The 23,981-nt window shown below is 47.3% G+C and overlaps 1 protein-coding gene and 1 long non-coding RNA gene across 4 annotated transcripts in view; one reads left to right on the plus strand and one right to left on the minus strand.

Moving 5' to 3' along the window:
* The window catches only part of CACHD1 (cache domain containing 1), an 82,744-nt gene extending 70,641 nt beyond the window's left edge, over nucleotides 1-12,103 (minus strand). For 2 of the 3 annotated variants that reach the window (XR_014853651.1, XM_085067398.1), the window contains exon 1: nucleotides 11,741-12,100. Coding sequence is in view for 2 of the 3 variants with exons in the window: in XM_085067398.1 (XP_084923524.1) it covers nucleotides 11,741-11,947 (207 nt within the window). In the remaining variant the exon portion in view is untranslated. Of the gene's footprint in view, nucleotides 1-11,740 lie in introns of all 3 variants that reach the window. The other variant, XM_085067399.1, reaches the window with a different exon arrangement.
* A 496-nt stretch (nucleotides 12,104-12,599) lies between these two features.
* Nucleotides 12,600-14,174, plus strand: LOC146433615 (uncharacterized). The gene is made up of 2 exons (XR_014853596.1): nucleotides 12,600-12,844; nucleotides 13,916-14,174. It is a non-coding gene; the product is annotated as an uncharacterized LOC146433615 (long non-coding RNA).
* The last annotated feature ends 9,807 nt before the right edge of the window (nucleotides 14,175-23,981 follow it).

Raw genomic sequence — 23,981 nt, forward strand, 5'->3', positions numbered from 1 at the left:
TCATCTGGGCCGTGTGTCCATTAAACACGGCCTGGTAATGTGCATACGGTTTATAAAGTGATTATAAAGTGAAGCTCACTCACTAACTCAGCTGCACAATGAGATTTTTAAGTCTGTCACTGGAAAACTGGGATGTGGAATGAGCTGGGAATGCTGCACAACTCCTGGGAGTAACACTCGGGTTTGGTACCACTGCGACAGCTGAATGTGGATTTTCCGTGTTTTAATGCTTTCATTTCTTTATTTGGTGACACCCAGGCTCCTCACACTGTTCAGGATGACATGGAAAGGAGGATTCAAGCCCTGACAGTGTTGCTGCACCAAACATGATGCTCAGAGGACAGTGGAACTGCTGCTCTGACAGGCTGGAAACAGAAAGTTAATAAATAATACAAATAATAGGTCAGATCCTGCTCTGAGGCCATGATCAGGATGAACTGGGGAGCTGCCACGCCTGCTCTTATCAGCACCAAGGCAGTAAACAGCCCCTTTTATCCTCTTTCTCCATCTTTCCCCTCCCTTTCCTTTGCCCACAGGGGCTCAGCATTTCCTGAGATTTTGAATAACTAAGGCAGGTATAGACTGCCAGCCCTGTGAGAAAGCGAGTTACCTTCTGTCCACCAAAAAAAAAAAATTAAAAATTAACCAAAAAATCTGTCTTTTTTCTTTTTGCATCATCAAAGCAAGGCCAGAAGTTGAGAATCCTCCCCAGTGTGGGTATGGCTGTGGGCCAGCTCTGCATTCCGGCCTGTGCAAACCACAGCCTTGCTATACCAAGGTTTCCATATTTTAAATATATTTTTAGACTTAGGGCCCAATGCTGACACTGGCTCTAACTTCGTTTCTGAGCAAGGATCCCAGAAAGGATCCCAACCAGGCTGTGAATCTATTTTCAGGGCTGAAGTGAAACATCCTCTCTCAGCAGCAGAACTCCAGTTGAGCTCCTTGTGGACAGGGAGGAAGAGCAGATGGGTGCAGAACTGCTGGGGTTTGTTCTGCAGACCATGGCAGCTCTGCACATCCATCCATCCAGACTCCTGCCAGCATAGAGCACCCCAGACTTGTTTGGTTTGGAAGGATTTAAAGCCCATCCCATTCCACTCCTTGCCATGGCAAGGACAGCTTCCACCATCTCAGGCTGCTCCAAGCCCTGTCCAACCGTGTGCACTTCCAGGGATCCAGGGGCAGATACAGCTTCTCTGGAAAATCCATCCCAGGGCCTCCCCCCCTCACAGGGAACAATTCCTTCCCAACATCCCAGCCATCCCTGCTCTCTTTCAGCCTCAAGCCATTCCCCCCTCTCCTATCACTCCATGCCCTTATCAAAAGTCCCTCAGGGATATCTCCCATCACGCACAGAATTCCAGGGGATCTGTTGCAATCACCTTATCCCCTGCACTGTTGGAGAGGTCCCTGCCACCCCAGAGGTGCCACCAGGCCACCTCAGCCCTGCTGTGCACCTGGCAAGCAAGGAGACAGGGAATGGCAAACAGGGATTGGCAAAAACCACACGAGCCAAGCAAAGGAGAGGCCAGGAGATGGTGGAGTGACACGGGGAGAGAGCAGGAATGCAGCCCTGCTGCTCCTTCCCCCTGCACAGGAGTTTGATGTACAACTCCACAGAGTTTCCCGAGGAGCCACGGCTTGGGATCAAAGGGCTCCATCAAGCAGTGACATTTCTGCATCAAAGGTGCAGGGAGATGTGGATTAATAAAAACCAGGGAAGAGCCTGGAATGAGGCTCACCTACACAGTGTGCACCTGCACTATATGAACGTGGAGAACAACAGCTTTCTCTGCAATTCCAAAGAATCCCAGATTAACGCATTCCTTCCCTAAATATCTTAATGACTATTATCCCTTTTGATCTGCTGCTTTTTCCTCTTCTTTACCATGACTTTTCAGGCCTCCAGACGACACACACGAAGCAGAGAAAGTGCTCAGCAGCTCTGACGTTTCAAACGAGCCTCCCCAGAGCAGCTCTGCATTCATTTCATCCCAGCTCCACATCTTCCCTTCCCAAAATAGCTGCTGCACCTTTGCTCCTCAAAGAGAAACCCACCATTCCAAGCACTGAAAACCATGGCGATGGATGTTGGGTTTCATTTATTTTTGGAGGCTGAGTTGCTATTCTTGGAAATGTAGGAAAAAAGCAGCGTTTCAAAGTCTGAGGTTGCAATTACCAGAACTTTTTTAAAATGTATTTCTAGCCTTTCAGCCAACCACTTGTTGAATGAATACATAAATATGAAGGGGGAGGCAAAATTCTATTTATGTGACATCACAGTAAGTCAATATTTTAAAATTCATGAGATTGAATTTCTTACCAAACAGAAATAAACAACTGGTCATTTCTATTTCTATTTCACAAGTTATCTCCTATCATGGCTGCGTTGGGCTTATTTTAATTTTGGCTTTGCATTTAATAGTTTTAATGGAAATACAGCATCACCAGTATGTCAGTATTTAAAATTTTAGAAACCAAACATAACTTTTGGAATCAAATCCTGTGCTCCCAGCGGTGAGCTCAGCACAGCAGAGGTTCCTCTGCCAAGAACAGCTGGATCATCAGTGAACTGAATTTAACAGCTTCAAGACCAGCAGAGCAGCTACTGAAATGATCTAGGGATTGCAAAACAGCAGCAGAATTCAAAAGGAAGAGCTAAAATATAATTTTAAATTGTAGTTTCATTTCAGTCAAAAACAAAAAATGAGAAGTAAGATTCCTTTTTCCCCTAACTACACTACTGAGCAGTAACTACAAGAGAAGGGTGGCTACTGAGTGCCCTCAGGGTTGTATTTTCAACCTCCCCCTTGGTGAAGCTCACCTTGAGCTAAAAACTCTGACAAGTTTGCAGTTTTCATCCTCCTCCTGCAACGTATGTGAATATTAATTTTCTTCCATTTTTTGAATCACAACCTCCTTCAAGGAATGCACAAGACTGTGTACCCAGGAATAACATTTTCTAATTTTAATCAAACAGATCAAAGGCTAAAATTTACAGTTTAAAACCAGCTTCCTGACCACAGCTGCATCATGTGCCAAACAAGCATCCTCAGTGCTTATCCCTGCCCTCCTGCCTGCACCAGAAAGTGCAGTTTTCCCTGCAAACTGCTGTGTGCAGCTCGACTCCACCAAGCCAGACCAAGGGAATAAATCCCACATCACACCTGGCAGTCCTGGAGAGCCACTGGCAAAAGGAATGAAAGACAACTGTGAAATTCGTATTATAGACAATTCCTTGGGCAAACAATGTACCCCAAGAAGTCGAACTACCTACACTGCAGCTGTAGCTTATTTAAATGAAATATCCTTTCATTGTTCAAACTGCTAACTATTATCCTCAAATTAAAAAACCCTTCTATTTTTATCCTTCAATGCCTTCTGCACAACAGAAAAATCCTGTCTCCAAAATGCTGGTTTAGCCCCTCTGGAATACACCCTTCCATGAAGCTTGGCTGGAGTGTTGCCAGCTGTAAGATGAACCTGCAGGTCATGGACCAGCTTCAGCCTCCTTGAACAAAATCAGAACTGCAATTTAGGATCCATGGAGTGGAAGTGGCTTTTCCTCCTCATTTCACACTCCTTGCAATGATGAAAAATCCTGCTTCTTTCTTATCCTCCCAACAGTGTGGAGCAAAAGTCAGAAATCCCATGTGATTTCAATACTGAGAAAGAAGAGGAAAAACAATGTGCTAATTCACTGACCATGAACAAGGCAATGAAAATATCCTGGATGTGACTTTCTTCTGTACCAATTTTCCATCAGCATCTTTCCCTGTGCTGCTTTGCAATGCACAGGCTCCCACTGAAAGCAAACATTTTGGGAAAACTTCCTTCTGCTCCCACAAAATGCACAATTCCATGCCCACACCAAGGAGTAGGGTGTTCCCAAAAAGCTCTCCTTGCCTGATGCTTCCAGATCCAACACCTCAGCAGCTCCTTCAGCCCAAAAAGCCCCACACCACTCATTTTTCTCTTCCCAGAACACATCAAACATGAGCAGATTCTGTTGAGGACTGGAGCTCCCTCCTGTTCCCAGGGATTTGGGAATCATCAGGAGCTGAGCCATCCCAGGCTGGAGCAATCCCAGCAGGAATGGTCTCTGGCCAGGAACAGCTCTGCTGTCACCCCACCCCTGTCCTGCAGCTGCAGCACTGCTTGACCAATTTCCAGTGCTCTCATCTGTGTCACATGGAGAGGGAAGGACAAGGAATAATCCCTGGCAGGGGGAATCACACAGCTGATCCCTGTGCTCACACAGCTTCTGGCAAAGTTCTGATTTGGGTAAATCCCAGACCTCTTGCTAGCTCACCATCCATTTCAGTGGCAGATGCTGCTCTGACACTGCTGCTCCACACCGTTTGGGGTTCCTTTCTTTTCCAACAAATGAAAGGCAAAGGGCTCTCCTGGAAGCTCTTTCCAAGCCTGGCTCAGAGCCTGCTCCTGCTCCAGGCAAACAGGCTCCCACCAGAGCTATTTTTGGGAGTTTGTCCCCTCTCCCCCCAGCCCATCACCACAAACAGCTCCCCAGGTTTTGTTTGATACAAGTCCTGAGGTGAAAGTAGAGCTCAAAAGGAAATGTTTCTGATTCTTCCCTTGCTGAAAGGGAGAAGAGCAGGGACTGAGCCAGGACTGGGAGGTCACAGCAGCACCTCAGCTTTTGGTGTGGCACCTTCACATCATCTCTGTCAAGCTGAATTCATCTCCATGTGCAATTTGGTGTGAAATCCACAAAAAAAACCAGCACCAAAATAACCCTACCAGGGCGAACACACAAGAAATTCTGCTTAAGGAGTTCCAGCTCCCAGAAACCTTTATAGCAACTTCCAGATGTGTCTATTTTAAAGCTTTTTTTCCCCACCCTGGCCTCATTCCCACCTGTGACAATCCTACATATAGCCAGAAATTCCTACAGCATCACAGGAATATGTGCAAAAGAAGGTCAAAACCGGACAGGGAGCACTGGCTAGACAGTTCTGCAGACATGTTGAAAGGAAAATTACAGTTTTTTACCCAAAAGGTGGAATGGGGTTCAAATCACACAGTCCAAGTTGTGCAAATCCGTGAGCTCAAGGGGAAACAGCACCACAAAAAGCTGCTTTTATCAGCTGCTCCTGGCTGGGAAGCTGCTAAAGGGAGATGTAATAGTTTGCTTTTACTAATTATTGTAATTGTGCAAATATACTTTTGCAAAATCACTTGGGAGACTCTCTAGAGTCCTTCGAGGCAGTTGATAAAGTGACTCCATTAACACTTTTCCTGGGATTGGAAATGAGTGGGACTGATTTGTGGCACCAGGATTATTTCAAAAGTCAGCTCAGATTTTCACTGCTCAATCAGACACGTAATTCCATCCAGATTTCTGCACAGGGAAGAACACATGGAGCACAAGATTCAAGCCATGACTTGGCTTATATTTTGTATCAGAAAGGAAAAGTCTCCACAACAGACGTTGCATAAGCACTGATGTTTTTATACTCTGTTTTCCATGGAGAAGAGAACACAAGGATATCCTTTCAGATTTCATTAACCCCACATGGTACTGAACAACAATAAGCTCCAGGAAAATAACGACTGAGGAATGCAGGCTCTCTGTATTTTTACACTGCTTTCTGCATTAAACCTACAGTGCAAGAGCTATTAGTCAAAGCCTCAGCAAAAGTTCTGACATACAAAACAAAGGCTGATATATCAGGTAAGTTACTAAAATTTCGATTATTAAGTTATATTATTCATGTAGGGAAAAAAAATAGTATTTTCCTATTCAACTGCATAAAAACAAATCAGTGTTGCCATTTCCAGGTTTCACAGAGAGCCAGGCTCAGGCTCAGGTAGCCCTGAATCCCAGCTCCATCTGAGCAGTGCCCTGACACTGGAAATACCAAAATGTGCAGCATTTCCCTAGAGCTGGGCACTTCCACACAGGAGGGTGGAACTGACAAGGCTCCAAGCATTTCTCAGCCAGTTTCTCCCCAGTAACTGGCAAACAAAATCAACAACTGTAAACAACAACAAAAAAAAATCTGTTTATATTTATTTCTCCCTTTTAATACACAGATATAAAAGAATAACTGGGAAACAAACACACAAAAAAAAAAATTTTTTTTCATTCTCCAACTTGCCTCTCTGAAAGAAGGGAATTTATCCACGTTGTTTGACAACAAAAATTCGGTTTTTTCTCCCCAGTGCAGCAGAGCAGCTTCTATGCCATGCTCAGCTCGGGCACCAACCACTCCAAGAAAAAGTGGGAGAAAGCTGTGCAACCACAGCTGCATTTCCTCGTGTGCCTTCCTGTGTTATCAGCCCTGCCCCAGCTGACATTCCCAATCCCTTCGCAGGGTATTTGAATTCCTGCTGTCCCAACCCCGTGACCCAGGCTGGGATTTTTGGGCACAGCTCATTATCTGCCAGCCCACCTTGCTGCTCCACACTCCCAACTTTTATCTGCCCTGGCCAGCTGCTTTCCTGCTGTTTGAAGTGCAATGTCAGCCTGTGCTGATGGCACAGCACTGAGGATGGCCTGAGCCTTTGAAGAAACAACTCAAAGGCTAATTAAAAATTCAGATTTGGTCTCTCCCCCCAGCAGCATTGCTGCTGCCCTTCCACCAGGACCTCTCGCTGTCTGTTGGAAGTGTTTCATGTTGGGGGAAAAAAGGAATCTGTGTGGAAAAGGATGAAAAACTGCTGCAGTCTTGGCTGTCAGAGAGCCTCGAATAAAGCTGCTGTAGCAGGACTCAAACTAAGGCATGATCATGTAAAACAGATGAGGTTTTGCTCCACTGGTTTCTGCTCCGTAATTATTACTACAGCACACACTGCTGCCAAATAATATTAAAATAACCCAAAAATGTACAATCAAACACTTAGCAGCCTTCACAGCCTTCCCTACTTATGCTTTTTTTTTTTTTTTTTGGTATTTCAACTTCACAAGCTGAAAATAATAGGGAAAAAAAAGCAAGCAGTTTTACATCACTTGCTGTGCAAGTACCTCACAGCCACCACAGATTTATTTACAAAGATCCATCAAAATAAGTGCAGAAATGTGCGAAACCCCTGATTTCAGAGATGGAGAACCACAGTTCTGGCATTCCAATTGGCCAGCTCAGAATGGGATTTATCTCTTCTAAGTAGTAAATCCATTAGCCACAAGACAATCCCATTAGAAAAAAATAAATAATACTGCATTCTGTCAGCGCTCATTTTCAGAGAGATTAAATAAATGGACAGTTCTGGTGACTCCAGCTCTTTGCCATCACCCAGAAATCCTCAAAGAATGTGAATTTTCAGCCCATCTAAACCCCTGGACATCTCCCTGTCTCTGTGTTGTGCTTGTCTGAGCACAATCTGTTTTTCTTGAAAAACATATGGCCAGACAAGCTATTAGGAAGGTGGATAAATAAATAAATAATATGCTTTCCTATCAACCAGGAGAAGCCTGTACTAAGCTGTTTGTTATTTTACACATCACTGCCATCACCTGATGTATTAATATATTATAATATATACAATATTAATATTAAAAATAAACAGGAAAAACATGACTGAAAAAAAAAACATTTTGCGTTTTTTGCAGACTCAAAATGCATTTTTTTGATTCCAGCCTCCCAAATCAGTGACAGACAATGAGAAAGGGCTGTGCTTCCTTCACAGAGCGAGAGTAAAGGATTAGGATGGTAAAGCTGCCTTCAGAAACACTCGAGCCCCTCTGGGCCTACAACTTTTGTTACTGTCTGGATGGAAACATCAGCATGCATTTTGAGAGTTACAGAGGCATTTAATGCTTTTCATCTTCAAAGCATTTCTTATTCCTTTCAGCTCTGGCTGCAAGCATTATATCCCTGGTTTGGAGATGGAAACGTTACCTTGACCCACACTACCAAAAAACATCTCTCAGCTTGGGCACCCCGTGCAGATTTAGAGGGTTAAACCTCACCAAAACCAACCAAAACCCTCACTAAAGTTCTGATTTATTCTTTTCCTGCCTTCACCTCCCAGCTAAAGAATTTCAGTTGTTTCAGCCAACAAGCTACCCTGTAATTTCAGCCAGGATCAGACCAGCCAGGTAACAGGGATGGTAAAACTCCACCCGCAGATCAGCTCCTGCCACCACCACCAATTTAGTTATAATTTTAGTATAAAAGGGCTCTTAACTTTTCATTAGTGCAGAGTGGCAGCTCTGCCCGGGAGAATACATTACAGGACTGTCACACAAGCTACTCATTGACCAAGCTGCAGCCCTTGGCAAGAGATGCCATGGGCTATTTAGGATGCAGTTGCTGAGGAATGACAAGGAACACGGAGCAGCAAGTGGAGCTGGGATTGCACACTGCCTCCCAAGGATGCCAGAAGTGTTCCCTGGAATGCCAGGGGAGCTGCCAACATGTGCTCTGGCTACTGAAAAAACAAGGGAACGGTTCAGGTGGCTGTAGGTGCAGCACAACCCACAATCCAGAGGCTTCTCCAGCATCCTCCGTCCTGCAGGAGGGAGAGGGAAGAGAAGAGATTGTGGTGAGGCTGTTCCGGGTTGATTTGGGAAATCACCTTGGGGAGAACCATAAACAGACCAGCTCTGCTGCTCAGGGCAAGAATCCCTGTAAGGATGTGTATGTACACACCACCCATACCCCAATGTGTGGAAATACACAGAATATTAAGACACAGCAATGTCATTAACAGGGGGTTTGGCAGAACTGTCAAACAGAGAACAATAATTAATCAGAGCAACAGAAAAAAAATCAGACAACTGATGAACTTTCTATATTTAACCACTCCTGGAGAAATAACACACAGGATGATAACACACAGGAACCCATACACACTGCAGAGCCCAACACGTGCTCTCACTAAGGGAATCCTTGGTATGGCACAAACATGTAAATTCCAATCGGAAATTTAAATCAGAAACTATTAAACTGCTGCTCAACACGCTCAGCAAATGATGCAACTCACGAGTTGTCACCTACACTACATGATCCTCAGCTGCTCTGCACAGCACCATTGAAGGAATAAATTTATAAATGAAACCAGAGCACTTGCATGGGCGAGGAAACAAAGCACTGCCCAAAGGTAACAGTCAGATGCTGCCCTCATGCAAGTCTCTGTAAATAGAAAGCCGTGGTGTCAGAGCCAGAATCAACTGTCACACTGATGCTGCCACCAGCAACCTCTCTCCCCCTTAGTCTGCCTGTAGCTTCAGCCTCTATTCCAGCTGTACCTTGCTCCTCTCAACAGTGCAAAATAATGGGATTTTCTGAGAAAACACTGGGTCCTCGCTGCTGTTGGAGCAATGCCACGAAGCACAGGTAGAAGGAGAATGATTCCCAGGAAGGAGACAGAGCTCGTTTGGAGCGCTGACAGTGCTCCCACAGAAATCCCATGTATTTCCTATCACACAACTTCCACGTTCATCACTCCCTGCCCCTTCTCACAGGCATTTCAGGCTCACAGATTCCGTGGTTCTCCTCTTACCTCTTCCACTTGCTCCTCGAGTGTCCGCTCTGGAGATTCCATCTCATCCTGCCTTCCTGCACTTCTGGAGGCTCCGTCCACATTTTCCTCTTTTCCCAGACTCAAAACACACCCAACCAACCTCTCACCTTCCCTCTACTGAAGCATTTCCACCTGCTCATTGGATGGTTCCTCCCCACCTCCAGCTCAGACCTACCCTTCCTGCAAAGCCCTCTGGTGACACCACCTCCTGCCTATCGCCAGGATGTGCAGATGTGGGAGCCACAGCTGGCAAGGACCAGAGCATGGGAGAGCACGCAAGGGAAACATTAAATCCTGCCACTTCCTCCTCTATGGTTTTTGAAACCAAATAAAACCGCAGCTCGCTAATGGCTGGGTATCAACCCTTCCTCCTGCTACCGCAGCTTCCCCTCGCTGCTCCTGATTTGGGGCCTGCCTCCATGTCATCCTCTAAACCAGGACAGCACCCTTGGATTTGTATCCATTTAAAGCATAGAAGCGTTCTCACTCTCCTTCCAAAATGCCGCAGCTCTCTCTTCTGCCAGGCACAACCTGTTTGCATCATCCCAAGCGCCCCTCACCTGGCACCGGGTGCCCACCGAGCCACCAGCACTCACCAACAGCCCTGAACAAGGGGGAAAAGGGAATTCTGTGCCAGCTACACCCGGCCCTGCCCGAGCAGGCTTTGGAAATTACAGCCCTAAAAACCAAGTACGAAGCACGGGCTGCAGTGACACATGTCATAACGTTTTTTGTTCTGCTGTAGGAGGTCAGCAGAGAAGCTCCTAAAATCTGGGGAGGTTTTGTTCCCACCGGTTTTTAATCTTAAACAGCTGTAATAATGCTCCAGGGGGGAGCAAAGGACAGGCTGGGCATTAGCGTGATGGGAGTCGAGACAGCCAAAATCTGAAGCATATAAAAATAGAGCTCACTATGAAAAGAGGTTTCAGTTTAACTACCAGTTTCACCACATTAAACTACTCCGGGGCCTTAAATATCCAATTAATAGTAAACAGAGTTTTAACATTATTTGCATCCCCATGCACTGGCATCCAGATTGTTCTCGAGCTCGGATCATCAGTACAATGCTTGGAAAGAAAACCTGGCTCATCCTATGGTTAATTCGTGTAACAACGTATATTTTTATGAGCTGCTTTTTAAACACAAGATGCGTCGAGGTGATCGTATTATAGTTTTTTTTAATGCCAGAAACGGCTTTAGCATGCAATTACACTGACTTAATTTGCATTAACAGAGACTCCACCAAAGCAAAGGATTATGCTGGTATCTTTTGAGGGGAAACACATACATGCATATGCACGGCAGAAGGAAAAAAAAAAAGTGACTTCCTTGAATTCAGTGCATCAATAATGTACCTTGTTAAGTGAAGTCATTTAAATCCGCGTCTTCTTAGCATCAAGGACAAGAGGCAGCTCAGTGTTCTCCCGGACAAAACGAGCCCTAGGAGGCCGCCCGGCACAATGATGCTCCAGAGGTGAGAGAATGCAGCCAGTTTAGAGAAGATAAAAGGCCATTTGGGTAGAGACCCCCGCTGATCCTATGAAAGTGTCTCCTTTTCAATTTGGGAGGCTTTTAAAACTGCGTTTGCTACTGACCATACCTTGCCCTGAAAGCCGCCTGGGATCCGATTTCACTTTTTCCCCCCGGAGAGGGTGGGCTGGAGCGCAGGTACCAACACTGCCCGCGATCCCCGCAGAGCACCGCCAACAACACACAGCTCCCGGCGACGGGAACAACCTTCCCCGAGCCCCGCCGGGAACCGGGCATGGGAATAAACCCGTGGGGCCGGGCAGCAGCGCTGTCCCCGACGGCAGCTCCGGGCTGCCCGCAGCTCTGCCCGCGGGATGCTCGGCGACACCGGCTCACTGCCGAGCCCAGCCCGGAGCCGCCCCGGGGCACGGCCAGCCCAGCCCCGAGCCCGGCCTCGGACCCCTCCGCGGCGGTGGGAGGCGGTTTTGGCCGCTTCTATTGTGTAAATTGCAAATAAAACAAGAGGCTGCCGGTGCCCCGCTGCCCGGCGGGCGGGCGGCTCTGTGAGGGAAGCGGGGTCGGCTGAGGGAGCGCGGCCGGGGCGAGCCGGGCAGGGCGAGGGAAAGTTTGCGAAGAAGAAAAGAACCGAGGGAGGGAGGGGGAAGAAAGAAAGAAAGGAACGGAGAGAGAAAGGGCAAGGCAGGAATCGGGAAGAGCGTGTGGAGGAGGGAGGGAAGGAGGGAAAACCAGGCGAGGCGCGGGCCGGGCCGGGCCGTACCTGCATGGTGACGACCCTCAGCTCCTCGGTGGCGAGTTTCCTCATCTGGCTGGCCAGGACTTGCGCCTCGTCCAGGATGGAGAACTCCGCCTCGGCGGCGCCCAGCGCGCACAGCAGCGCCAGGCACAGGAGGCCGAGCGGCCCCCGTTCCCCCCGGCCCGGGGCAGCGGCGGCGCGGGGCTGCAGCCGCCCGCCGCCCCTCGCCATGCTGCCGGCAGCGCCGCGGGCCGCGCCCGCCCCTCAGCGCCGCGGGCCGCCCGCCATGCAGGGGACGGCGGCGGGCGCTCCCCTGCCCGGCTCCGCGCTCTCGGCGCTCCGCGGGCCCCGCGCTGGCGGCGAGCGGCGGCGGCGGAGAGACGCAAAGTGCGGCGCGGAGGAGGAGCGGGAGCGGCGGGCCGAGCGGAGGCGCCGCGGGCAGGGGGAGGCGCTGGGGCCGCGCTGCGGGCGGGGAGAGCGGGCAGGGGGCGGGCAGGGCACCCAGCCAGCCCCGCCCCGCCCCGCGGAGAGCCGTGCCCCCGGCGGGCGGGGAGAGCGGGGACACGGAGCGGGGATACGGAGCGGGGACACGGAGCGGGGACACGGAGCGGGGACACGGAGCGGGGGCACGGGACACGGAGCGGGGACACGGAGCGGGGACACGGAGCGGGGACACGGGACACGGAGCGGGGGCACGGAGCGGGGACACGGAGCGGGCAGGTTGGGTCTGCCCTCCGCGCGTTCCGAGAAGTCACCCCTCTGCCGCATCCTGTTTGGTTTTTTTTTAACTATTTTAAAACTTTTCCTCCCCCCACAATTTTATTTTATTTATTTTATTTATTTTATTTTATATTTTATTTTATTTTATTTTGTTTTATTTTATTTTATTTTATTTTGTTTTATTTTATTTTATTTTGTTTTATCAGTGTTGGACGCCTCCTTCCGCAGCCCCGAGCGGAGCCACCCGCCGCCGCCCAGCACGGCCTCGTGTCGAGCAGCGAGCCTGGAGGAAATGTTTGCAGTGAAACGGACGTGGGCAATAAACAAATAAATGAGTGGCAGGAGCGCCGGCAGAGCCGAACCCACCCCGTGGCACACACAGCTGCACTCCCTGGAAGAGCAGCACGGGTGAGACACAAGCCAAGATACCTGGAGAAGCATCATCCCCTTTGGGGCAGGAGGGTCAAGGAATCACAGAATGGTTTTGGTTGGAGAGACCTTAAAATCCATCGTGTCCCATCCTCTGCCATGGCAGGGACACCTTGCACTATCCCAGGCTGCTCCAAGCTCCATCCAGCCTGGCCTTGGACACTGCCAGGGATCCAGGGGCAGCCACAGCTTCTCTGGGCAGCCTGTGCCAGGGCCTCAAACCCTCCCAGGGAACAGTTTACTCCTCATTTCTAATCTAAACCTTATCTCCTTCAGTGTAAAGTCATTCCCCCTTCCTCTTATCCCTGTGCCCTTGTAACAAGCCGTGTTGGTGCCATGTGGACAAGCACACAAAATCCCTGCACCCAGTGACACATAGCAGCAGGTTGAAATCCTAGAATCACAGAATCACTGAGTTGGAAAAGACCTCCAAGGGCATCAAATCCACCCATTAACGCAGCCCCACCAAACCATGTCCCCAGGAGCCACATCCACACCCCTTTTGAACACTTCCAGTGATGGGATTCCATAGCTGCCCTTGCCTTCCTCACACCTTCCCTCCTGACCATTGGGAACAGAAGCTACAATATTGGGTTGTCTTGGGAAAACCCAAACAAGGAATAAATGGTGGGAGTGAAAGCAGAATTCCCATTGTGCAGCACCTGGAAGCTTTTCCTGCCCAGCAATCAACAAGCCCAAGAAGCCAAACACCATGCACACACAAAACACACACCCTCTAGATCTCCTCTTCGTTAATTAACACTTTATGCTATAATTGTGGAGGTGTAGATAATGTTTAAATAAATATGGCCTGTAGAGACACAATGGCTTCAAACCCCACTTGACTGTTAAATTGCTAACAGAGTCCTACCAGAGTCACTTGTGTCCTGCAGCAGTAAATTCCAGGAGTTAACAATTCATCCAAGCATTAATGCAATGTATTATTTACTACCAGCATTAATACAACGTATTATTTACTATAATCGCATCCTGTTTGCTTGAAATGTGGTTTCTATCTGCTTCAATGGTTGATTTTTTGACTTCTCCCAGGCACTGATGCCAGCAGTAATTTCCCATCTCACTTTGTCAAGGATGGGAAGTGGATCAGACCCAAAATCCTCCTCCTGCAGGACAGTGCTGTGGTCCAGCAGCACCCAGTGGCATCTCCGAGGGACATCAGCAAAACTCTCTCTCATCTGATTTTAATAAATGAAATATAATTCTTACTATGCAAAAGCTGCATCAGCTTATCCTTGGCTTTTGTTGATTGAGGTGATTTATGAGGCTAATATAATTTTATTTATACATATGCATGTATTTTTACTCAATATTCCTGAGAACTCTGGTTTAGCTAAAGCAATCCAAACCCCAATTACGCCTCTCAAAGCTGCCCTAATTGGCACCTTGTTTTTCCATTGCTGAAGCAGCATTTGCTACCTGAAAGTCAAGGATTTTTCTTTCCATCATGGTGAAGCCTCTGGACTTGTTGGAATATTCTGCTGGAATATTTTCCCTGGGCCCAAATGAGAGGCAAACCGGAGCCAAATTCACTCTTAGCAGTGGTCATTTTCTTATTACATTTTATGTTATTAGATTCACCAGTGTAGGACAGAAAGGTTTTAAATTGCAGTGAAAAGCCAAATGGTTTTTCAATACCTTAGCTAAACCACACTTTTTAAAAATTTTATTTTATTTCTAATGATGGCTGCGTGTTTGAAAATATCATCTCTAAACTCTGGTTACAGAGTTTAACATCTCTAAACTTTGTTACACAATTAATTATGAAATCAAGGTCACAGCTGCAGCTGAGTCAGTAACCATTTGCATTGGGAGCTCCAAGGATTCCCAAGTGATCCCATTCCTGCACCCCAACACAACGTTAACACTACAAATAGACTTTTTTTCATAAACCAGCCCCAGGAAATGAACGAGGCAATTGTCCTTCTGCTTCCAAAGGATCGTGCTGGTGGTGAGGCAACCGACAGAACAGGTTTCCCATTTTCCCATACAACCAAAACTCGTTGACTCCACAGCCCTGGAGGCAAAGCTGGGCTCCTCCTGGAGTTCCCATGTGCTTCCTACCTGCTCCAATGGCTCCTGGAGGAGCAGTGCAGCCTCCAGCACAGCAGCAGGAGCAGCCCTTCCCTCCAGCCTGCATGGGGAGCTGCTCTGGGATGTGGGAATCAGCCCTGGTGCAGAATTCCAACCCAGGCATCCACCAGTGGGACTGCTTCTAAATTGGTTTTACACAGCTTCAAAATATGGAGTGAAAGAGAAGAAAAATCTCTCTCCAAAATGCCATGGGGGAAAGAGGTAAATAAAAGACCCCAAAATTCAGATGATCTTTGTAGTCACAGGACACACGCATTAAAGCTGCCAATTCCAACAATTTGATGATGACCAGGGCTGGTCTTTCAGGTCTGTGGATGAAATCTGTCTCCTCAAATCATAGAATCATGGAATTGTTAAGGCTGGAAAAGACCTCTAAGATCATCAAGTCCAACCATCAAGCAGCACCATGTCCTCCAGTGCCATATCCATGTGTTTTTTGGACAATTCCAGGAATGCTGACTCCAACACTGAAGAAGAAATCCATGAAGAAATTTTTCCTGCTATCTAACCTAACCTTCCCTGGTGCAATCTGAAGCCATTTCCTCTCATCCTGTTGTTTTTCTTTGCAATAAGCCCTGGAGAAGAGGAGGATCACCCTTGCTAGGATTGTGGCACCCAAAATTGGAGTGTGTGGAGAGGGAAAGGAGCTGGAGGATGGAGAGCTGAAGGTTCTGCTCTGCTGAAAGCATCAATAATGCAGCCCCTCTGATTTGTAAAATCAAGACCACAGTTGAAAAACCTCCCTTTTCTTTCAGAGAGCATGGAAAGAGAGAGCTGGAGGTCAGTGCTGGAGGATGGGAAGAGGAGGAACACATGTCAGAAATCAATCCCAGCCCCGTGGTGGGAGTGAAGCTGCTCTGCCAGCAGCATGGGCAGATGCCTAGCAGGTCAGTGGGGAAACTCAACAAGTGGGATGGCTCAGGAGAAAAGCCCTGTTCCTGTAGGGAATGACTCAACAGGGCTGCTTAATGGGGTATCCCCTCTGCAGGGATCAGGACATTGCTGATAGATCTTCTCCAGTTGCTCTGCAGAGAAATACTTCATTTCTGCTCTGAAAACTGGAAGCTAACTGTAAATACAGAGGTCTCTTCTGCTGTGCTTCCTTCACTCCCTGGCACATCCCTGCACTGTTCCAGAAAATTGGGAGCACCACACATTAAAAAAACATGGTCTGACCATTGGAAAATCCCCCTGAAAGTGGCACTCCTTTTATGACACTGATCTTCAGGCCTGCTAGCAATACCATGTACACTCCAAAGGGTTATGAGGCAATATAAGACAGTTTGGAATAACAAGATAGTGTGGAGTAATAAAATAGTTTGGAAGGCCAATCTTCTACTTTCTGCCCAATCCTCTCTCCCAGTTCATAGCCCTTCCCTGACTGCTCATTTACAAACTGCACATCCAGAAACCCTGCAGGGATGGAGCAACACCCAGAGCCTCACCAAGACAGGAACTGAGGAACTCTTTGTGGATCTCATCTCTAACCACAAAGCGGAGGCTAAATTTAATCTTTTGGTATAAATCCAGAATAAAAATAGAGAAAATGGAAGTTTGCATAAGGCTACTCCTTTTTGCTTCGCTGCAATTCTTGTCCTGTATCTCCCAGTTCAAGTGCTTTATTTTATTTTATTTTCTCATATGACACTTTTTCAATTTGCCTTAATTTGATTGTGGTCATCAGCACACAGGCCAAGTCTGAGGGCTTCATTTCCCCATGTTGATTTTCATGTTGAGTTTCCCATCCCTCTCATTATGCCTCTAAATATTTCCTCTGGAAGTTACAGTTTGGTGTTAGTTTTGGCTGCAATTCTTGCCTTCCCAATAAGTTTTGATCTTTGCTCCCTCCTGAGAGTTACAAGTTGCACTCTGCATTAAGCCAAGGGTAGCAACTCTCATTCTTGGATTTAGGGTGGAATTTTTCGAGTAGCAATGGATTTATGCATCTGGAAGACCTTGTTTTCTTCCATGCAGATGACAAACCGTGTTACACATCAGAAATAACAGTTCCTTGGGGGAATTTAATTAATTCCTGATGGGGAGAGCATTTCTATAACTCTATTTTCAGATCTGCACCCTTTTAAGCACCCGTTTTCACAAGTACCACGTGCCAGGACCTTTAAAACTCCAAACTCCAAGTTTTATCTCATAGAGCAACATCTGCCCACTTAATCAGTCATCCCCCTGCAGATTACAACCAGCAATGAAAATGGAAAAAACTCCTAGGCCTCCTCCCTGCCCGGCCAGCTTGCCTGTGAGAGCGTTCTTTCCACAGCCCCATCATCACCAGATAATATATTTAATGAAAGCCATCACGTGTGTGGTGTGGGATTTCAAAGTGAGCATTGTGCCCAGCTGCACGGAGAGCCTGGTGGGAGCAGCAGGGCTGCAGCACAGAATGGCTGCTGGGGGCTCCAGGTTTATGCTGAATTTTATCCTAAATGTGCCAGAGGTGATGGGAGGGAGAAAACAAACTCGTGGGGTTTGAAGTCTTGGCATTGCAGGGGTGAAATGGTGAAGGAAGTGTTAAACACAGGGAGAGGCAGAGGCATCCCTGCCATGAGGAAAGGCTGGGTTGGGTGCTGGAAGCTGCTGGAAGAGCCTGAGGGTCTTGGATTGCTGCTCCTGCAGGTCCCAGAGAGAGAAAGTGAGACACAAAACCAGAAAACATAGAGATTTCTGCTGCTCCAGTAAGGAATTGAAAGGCATTTTCTTACCTGTTAGTTGTTTGGGGTCTGGGCACAAGAACATCTCTTTCTCCTGGAAAAATAAAACCCCTGTGGGAGAGTGGTGTTAAAGCAGAAGTTCATGAAAAAATAATCACAGAATGTCAGAAGGATACAATCACAGGATGGCACAAGGATATATTCATAGAACAGACCCAATTTATCACAGCATAGGAAAGCTGCAGCCCAGCAGTTTGGGATTCTGATGACCCTAAAAGCAGATGGGATTTTTAAACCACTAGTCCTGGCAATTTCTAAGCCCTGACCTTTCTGCAATGCCATAATTCCCTGCGAGAGAACATATTTTCTTTCCTGAATCAAGACCATATGGATTGTTGAGCACTATTTTCATGCTTTTGGGTGAATGGACAGGCCCATGCTGTGAAACAAAGAATACAAATCTCTAATTCCCATTCCCTGATCTCTTCATTCTTCCATGGTTCTTCTCATTCTGAGTGATATTTTAGCTATTCCTGGGCACTTATAAGGAGTACAGACATAAAAACAGGTACTGGAAAGAGCAAACACAATTAGGAAGATGCTGTCAGTGAGATTATTGCTCAAATCAAAACACTGGTTACTTGCACTTCTTTAATTATAGGATAATTTGTAAAATGTTTCTAAAAATAGCATTAAATCCCTTCTTTTTTTTTTAAATATAAAACTTGTTTTCAATTCCAGTGTCATGTTGTACCCTGCACTGGACTGAGGGCACATCTCCCTCAGCAGCAGATACTCAGGAACCACACGTGAAACCTGATTACATGTGAGCAATAGCTGTCCAGAAACTCATAATTTGGCTATATTTGGATTTTCACAGGTGTTTCAAAGGACACTTTCTTGGCCAGTGTGGCAAAACTTAACCAATCTCAGCTTTTCTCTTTTCTCAACAAAACAACTTCGGCTTTTTTTCGGTTGTTTTGTTTTGTTTTCTATAACCTCAGTTGTAGAAACGGCTGAACCTTTCAGCACAAACATCTTGGAGCCTGAAGTGAAAAATAGCTCGGAGCTTTCCAGCACAAATAGGGGAAAAAGAAACACTACCCAGCCTGCAACCCTGGATCTTATCGTTGGGAAATGGCAGGCAGCCTTGGGAACAGGCACTGCTACGGGCAAGATTTGTAATAATTCTGATACTCTAATCTCTTTATCTTCCTGCTGCATCTCTGCTTTCATCTTCACCTTGATGCCATGGAATTCATGGCACCATTTTTTTTTTCCCCCTTTTTCTTTTTTCCTTTTGGCTTCACGCTGGAAATTGGAACAGCTTCATTTTTGTGATTGGGATAAAGCCTGGAGTGCCTTCCATGCTGGACGTGGGGTGAGGTGTTTCTCCTTTCCTGGGCTGGGGACCACGTCCTGCCAGGGGATGGGACACCAGCAGAGCCACCAGAACCTTCTAAGGGCATCAGGAGCCTGGCAGTGTCCCTTTGGGCATTTCAGTGGTGACAGGGAGGACGTGAGAGCCACCCATCCCTCTCCTGGGAAACTGAATCTATCCCAGCTGTCCCCGGCACGGGAATTCCTTGAGGTGCCTGGGCTGAATGTCCTCCCCTTGCTGAGCAGCCACTCCAGTCACGATATTGCTGCTATTAATATCCCTGTCACCCAGGGCCTGCCGCGTGGGGACAGGAATGACTCCTGCTGGAGCTCCTGATATGGCTTGAGGAGCACTCTGGAGGCAGCCTGGAGAGATCCCTGTCTCCCAGGGCACGCTGTGGAATGAGGCAGAGGATGGAGCGTTCCTGGGAGAGCAGGCTGTGCCCCAGAGCTGCCCTGGCCTTCCCCACGCACTTGGAATCCAAAACTCGCAGCTCCAGCACGGCAACAAAGCTTGGGAAGAGCTGGGAGCAGGCAGGGAGAGCGTGTGGTCTGACAGGTTCCACCAGCCGGGCTGGCTGGGGATGGGGCTGAGCATGGAGGAGCTGGTGAGGAGAGCCCTGGGGTTGTGTGTTCAGCACCTCCTGAGCCTCTGTTTCCATCTCAGTCATCCTGGGAAGTCCTTTGGGAAGTTCTGCAGCTCCCCTCACCACACTGGGGCATCACCATCTCCCCAGGACACACCTTTGTCCATGGGGTGCATCCCTCAGCAGCCAAATTCCCAAACCTGGACAGCAAGCCCAAATTCCCAAACCTGGACAGCAAGCCCTGCTCCCCTCCTCTGCACTTCCCATTCAGCATCACTCCAAACACAATCCCAAACCCAAGGCCACAATCCCAAACCCAAGGCCACAGTCCCAAAACCAAGGCCACAGTCCCAAAACCAAGGCCACAATCCCAAACCCAAGGCCACAATCCCAAACCCAAGGCCACAATCCCAAACCCAAGGCCACAATCCCAAACCCAAGGCCACAATCCAGGGCTCTTCCCTGCCCCATGAACACCCTCCTGGCATCACATCCTCCCCATCCTCCTCCTCCTCCCTGCCCCAGCACATCTGGAATTCCTTAGCCTTCAGCAGCCAGGCTGCAACAGGATCCACAGCAGAGCCTGGGGAACACCTTGAGCTGGTTACAGCCTCTGAAATTAGGCAGCCAGCGAGTGGAATTTCCTTTTATTACATTTTTAAGAATACCTAATGTGCACCTAAATGAATGCTTGAGTGACACAATCTGCAGGTAGTTACCTTCTCAGTGTATCCAGCTCGGTGGTTTGGAATTTCACCACTCATTAGGACCTGCAGAAGGAAATAAAATGCATATTAGCCAAAAAAAAAGCACTGTTTTGAATATTTTTATCTTGCAAGATCTGACTGTAAAGGTAGGATTTGCCTTATTCTGGGGGATGCTATCAGAGTGGATCAGTGACAGGCTGTAAACAAATACCCAAACTAAAAAAATCAATATATTTATCTCTTTTTTTGTCATTTTTTTAGACACATACTTTCCTTAGTTGAATTTATTCCTGCAATTTTTTAGTCCTGTGTTATCCCTCCAAACTCTCCTGTGGCAAGAACTCTGTGGAATCAGGACCACTTTTAAACACAGTAATTAATTTTATTGCCAGTAACAGCGAGATCTGCCAAGAGAAAGGTTGGAATGCACCTGAATCTGTGATTTTTGTTATGTTTTAAAGTAACAGCGAGATCTGCCAATGGAAAGGTGGGAATGCACCTGAATCTGTGATTTTTGTAATGTTACAAGGTTAAAAAAAAATAGAGATATTTTTCCAATCTGGATTTTCCAGATTTGATGGAAAATAAGAGATAAGAACATTCTTAATTTAGACGGATCAAATAAATAAGTATCCCTGAACTGAAAAAAACCCCCAAACAAACCCAGCCACAGGAGAAAGTGGTTTTGACGTCTGTATTCAAAATATAATTGTCTCTCCTAAATTGCTTGGCCTACCTGCTAATTAAGCAGCTCATTTGCAGGCTGGTTAAACAACAGCCCCAACATGCCTCTCTGGGATGAATCCAGGGGATCCAGTCCCTTCCCTGCTCCTCAAACATTTCCCTGAAGAGGCAGAAAATGTCCCTGATATTTTAATTAGCTCTGATGGCAGACAGGACTCCCAGCCATCCTGCTCTGGAATTTGGCTCCTGCTCCTCTGGGTGTTGTTTGAAATGCTGCAGCCAAGCAGGGAGTGGAGAGAGGAGCAAACCCTGAGATCCTCACCTGGAATTCTCCTCCAAACCAAATTTAGGCACAGCCAGAAGTCATTAGAGGCTTGAAGCCTCAGTTGTCTCATTAAAGATGGGATTTAAAAGAAAAAATGTAGGAATAAACTGAAATTGTGGACAATCCTTGAAGATTAAAATCCCAGAGCAGAGACCATACAACTTGTGAGTTGATTTTTTTTCTTGCACTCTTTGAGGTTTGCTGGAGAAATCCTTTGGAAGGCTGAGATGGGTGTTCTGGTTTTTAAATGGAAAGCCAAGAGGGCAAGAAGTGAAATCTCCTCACCCCCATCACTGTCCTGGAGTTGGGGATGTAAAATTCTCATTTCATGGCAACCACAAGTGGTTCTGGTGAGATTAAATTTTACCAACTGGGAGCAAACAACATTTCTGTCTTTGAAGTTCAGTGCTGTTCTCTTAAGCAACGTGGAGCTGCAAATCAGATATTTCTTTTCCATCCAGAATTAAATCTCTGCTCATTCTTTTCACTTGATCATTGACATCATAATCAGAATGCAATTTGGGAAATATTTCCAGCTATTTCCGAGCTGCACAGCACGTGTAGTCTAGACTTAATTAAAGAAACGAGGAGAGAAAAATCCCAGCTGCTTTTCTTTCTCCATCATCAGGATTACAATATTTATCAGTTTGGCTCTGCCTTCTGATTCTTATCACAGATTTCTGCTCCACCACCTAACAAACAGCTGGATGTGGTGAAGAAATAGAACTTCTTTTTTTTCCCCAGTTATTCATCGTGGAGGTTGGAAAAAAATCCTGGTGAAAATGCAAAGGTCCTCCGTGGCATTGAGGAGAAAACTGAGCCTTTATAAGGAATCCTCAGTTAATAAGTGACTGAATTCATCTACAGATTTTCCATGCCTTTGTTGCAGCAAGAGGAAGTTTAAAGGAATGTTGCACAAGGAATAACGAGGTCAAAATCCACAGGGAGTGCTTCCCTGGTTTGCTGTTGTTTAGGAGAACCTTTGGCATTCCTGCAGGGGATCCTCTGGGAATATCCACCTGCTCTGGGATCCTCAGCACAGGGAGGACGTGGAAGTGATGGAATGAGACCAAAGGAGATCCTGGAGCTGCTGCAGGGCTGGAGCCAGGCTGGGAGAGCTGGGAATGTTCACCTGGAGAGGAGAAGCTCCAGGGAGAGCTCAGAGCTCCTGCCAGGGCCTAAAGGAGCTCCAGGAGAGCTGGAGAGGGACTGGGGACAAGGCATGGAGGGACAGAACACAGGGAATGGCTTCCCACTGCCAGAGGGCAGGGATGGATGGGAGATTGGGGAGGAATTCCTGGCTGGGATGGAATTCCCAGAGAAGCTGTGGCTGCCCCTGGATCCCTGGCAGTGTCCAAGGCCAGGCTGGACACTTGGAGCAGCCTGGGACAGTGGAAGGTGTCTCTGCCATGGACTTTTCAATGTCATTTCCATCCCAACCCATCCTGCAATTCTCCACAGGCTCAGCATTTCCAGCAACCCCTGGAGCATTTGGTCAATCCCAGTGCCAACATTGCACATTTTGCAGCCCCGAGGGTCCATCTGCAGAGTGTGGCCACCACAGGTGTGGAGTGGCCTTGTGGCAACCACGAGGTGCAGAATGGCTGTGGGTTTGTCTCCTGGAAAATCACCTGATTCCATGCAGGGAATGATGAGCTGAATGAGGCAGCACTCTCCATCCATTCCTGGAGGTGATTTTCATCCCAATCCAACCAAAAAAAAGGGATTTCTCTGCTGTGAGTCACGAGGAGTGGGCAGTGTCCAGGGCCTGCCTCTGCCTCCCAACAGAAACCAGCAAATAAATATCCCTGCAGTGTGGGAACTGGTGGGGACTTGCCCCAGAGAGCCTCTTGCTAATGATTCATCAAAGCCATGAGCAATCCCTGTCGGGGATAGAATGTTCTGATAGCCTTATCAGCCAAACCCCAAGCCCTGCAGAGCCTGTGTGAGCCCAGCAGCCTGTTACAAACCCCTGCAGCTCAAATTGGGAGCTCAGAGTGCTCTGCTCACTGCCCTGGGTGGATCCACACTCGAGCTCTGCAGGGATTCTGCCCTGCTTTGATCCAAGTGGATATTCCCAACCTGCCAGCAGCAAGGCAGAGACCACCAGCCTGCCAGGAAAAAGGCCTTTGGGAGCAGCAGTGATGGGAAATCTCCCAGCAGAGCCTTTGGTGGCCTTGCTGGGAGTGACAAGTGGAGATGGGGCACAGATTGCCCAGCCTCACATCACAGCCCATCCTTCAGCTGCCTCCCCTCTGAGCCTGCCGCTAGAAAGGCACTTGTTCTTGCCCTTTTCTTATCTATTATGCAGCAATTAAGCAAATTGCAATTGCTTTTCTCTTGGGGGAAGAGTTGCTGTTCAAATGGAGCCTCGAGCCAAAGGTGCTCAGACAGCAGTGTGGAAATATTTCCCTTCATTCTGAACAGACCCAAATGATCCCAGGTGAAAAAGGCTCTTCCCTGAAAAGAAAAAAGAAAAATTGTAGTTTGTGCAAAGTAAAAATATTTTAAATAATTATATAAAAAGGAATAGTTTGAGTGCTTTTTCAACCAGAGTAACTATCTCTGTATTAAGGATATATTTTTATTTTACATTGGCCAAATTATACCAGTGCTAACTCATTCATATGCATATTTATCAAGAATCAAACCAGG

The sequence above is a fragment of the Lichenostomus cassidix genome, chromosome 8 (assembly GCF_008360975.1).
Source record: "Lichenostomus cassidix isolate B80296 chromosome 8, HeHo_3.0, whole genome shotgun sequence".
NCBI lineage: Eukaryota > Metazoa > Chordata > Aves > Passeriformes > Meliphagidae > Lichenostomus > Lichenostomus cassidix.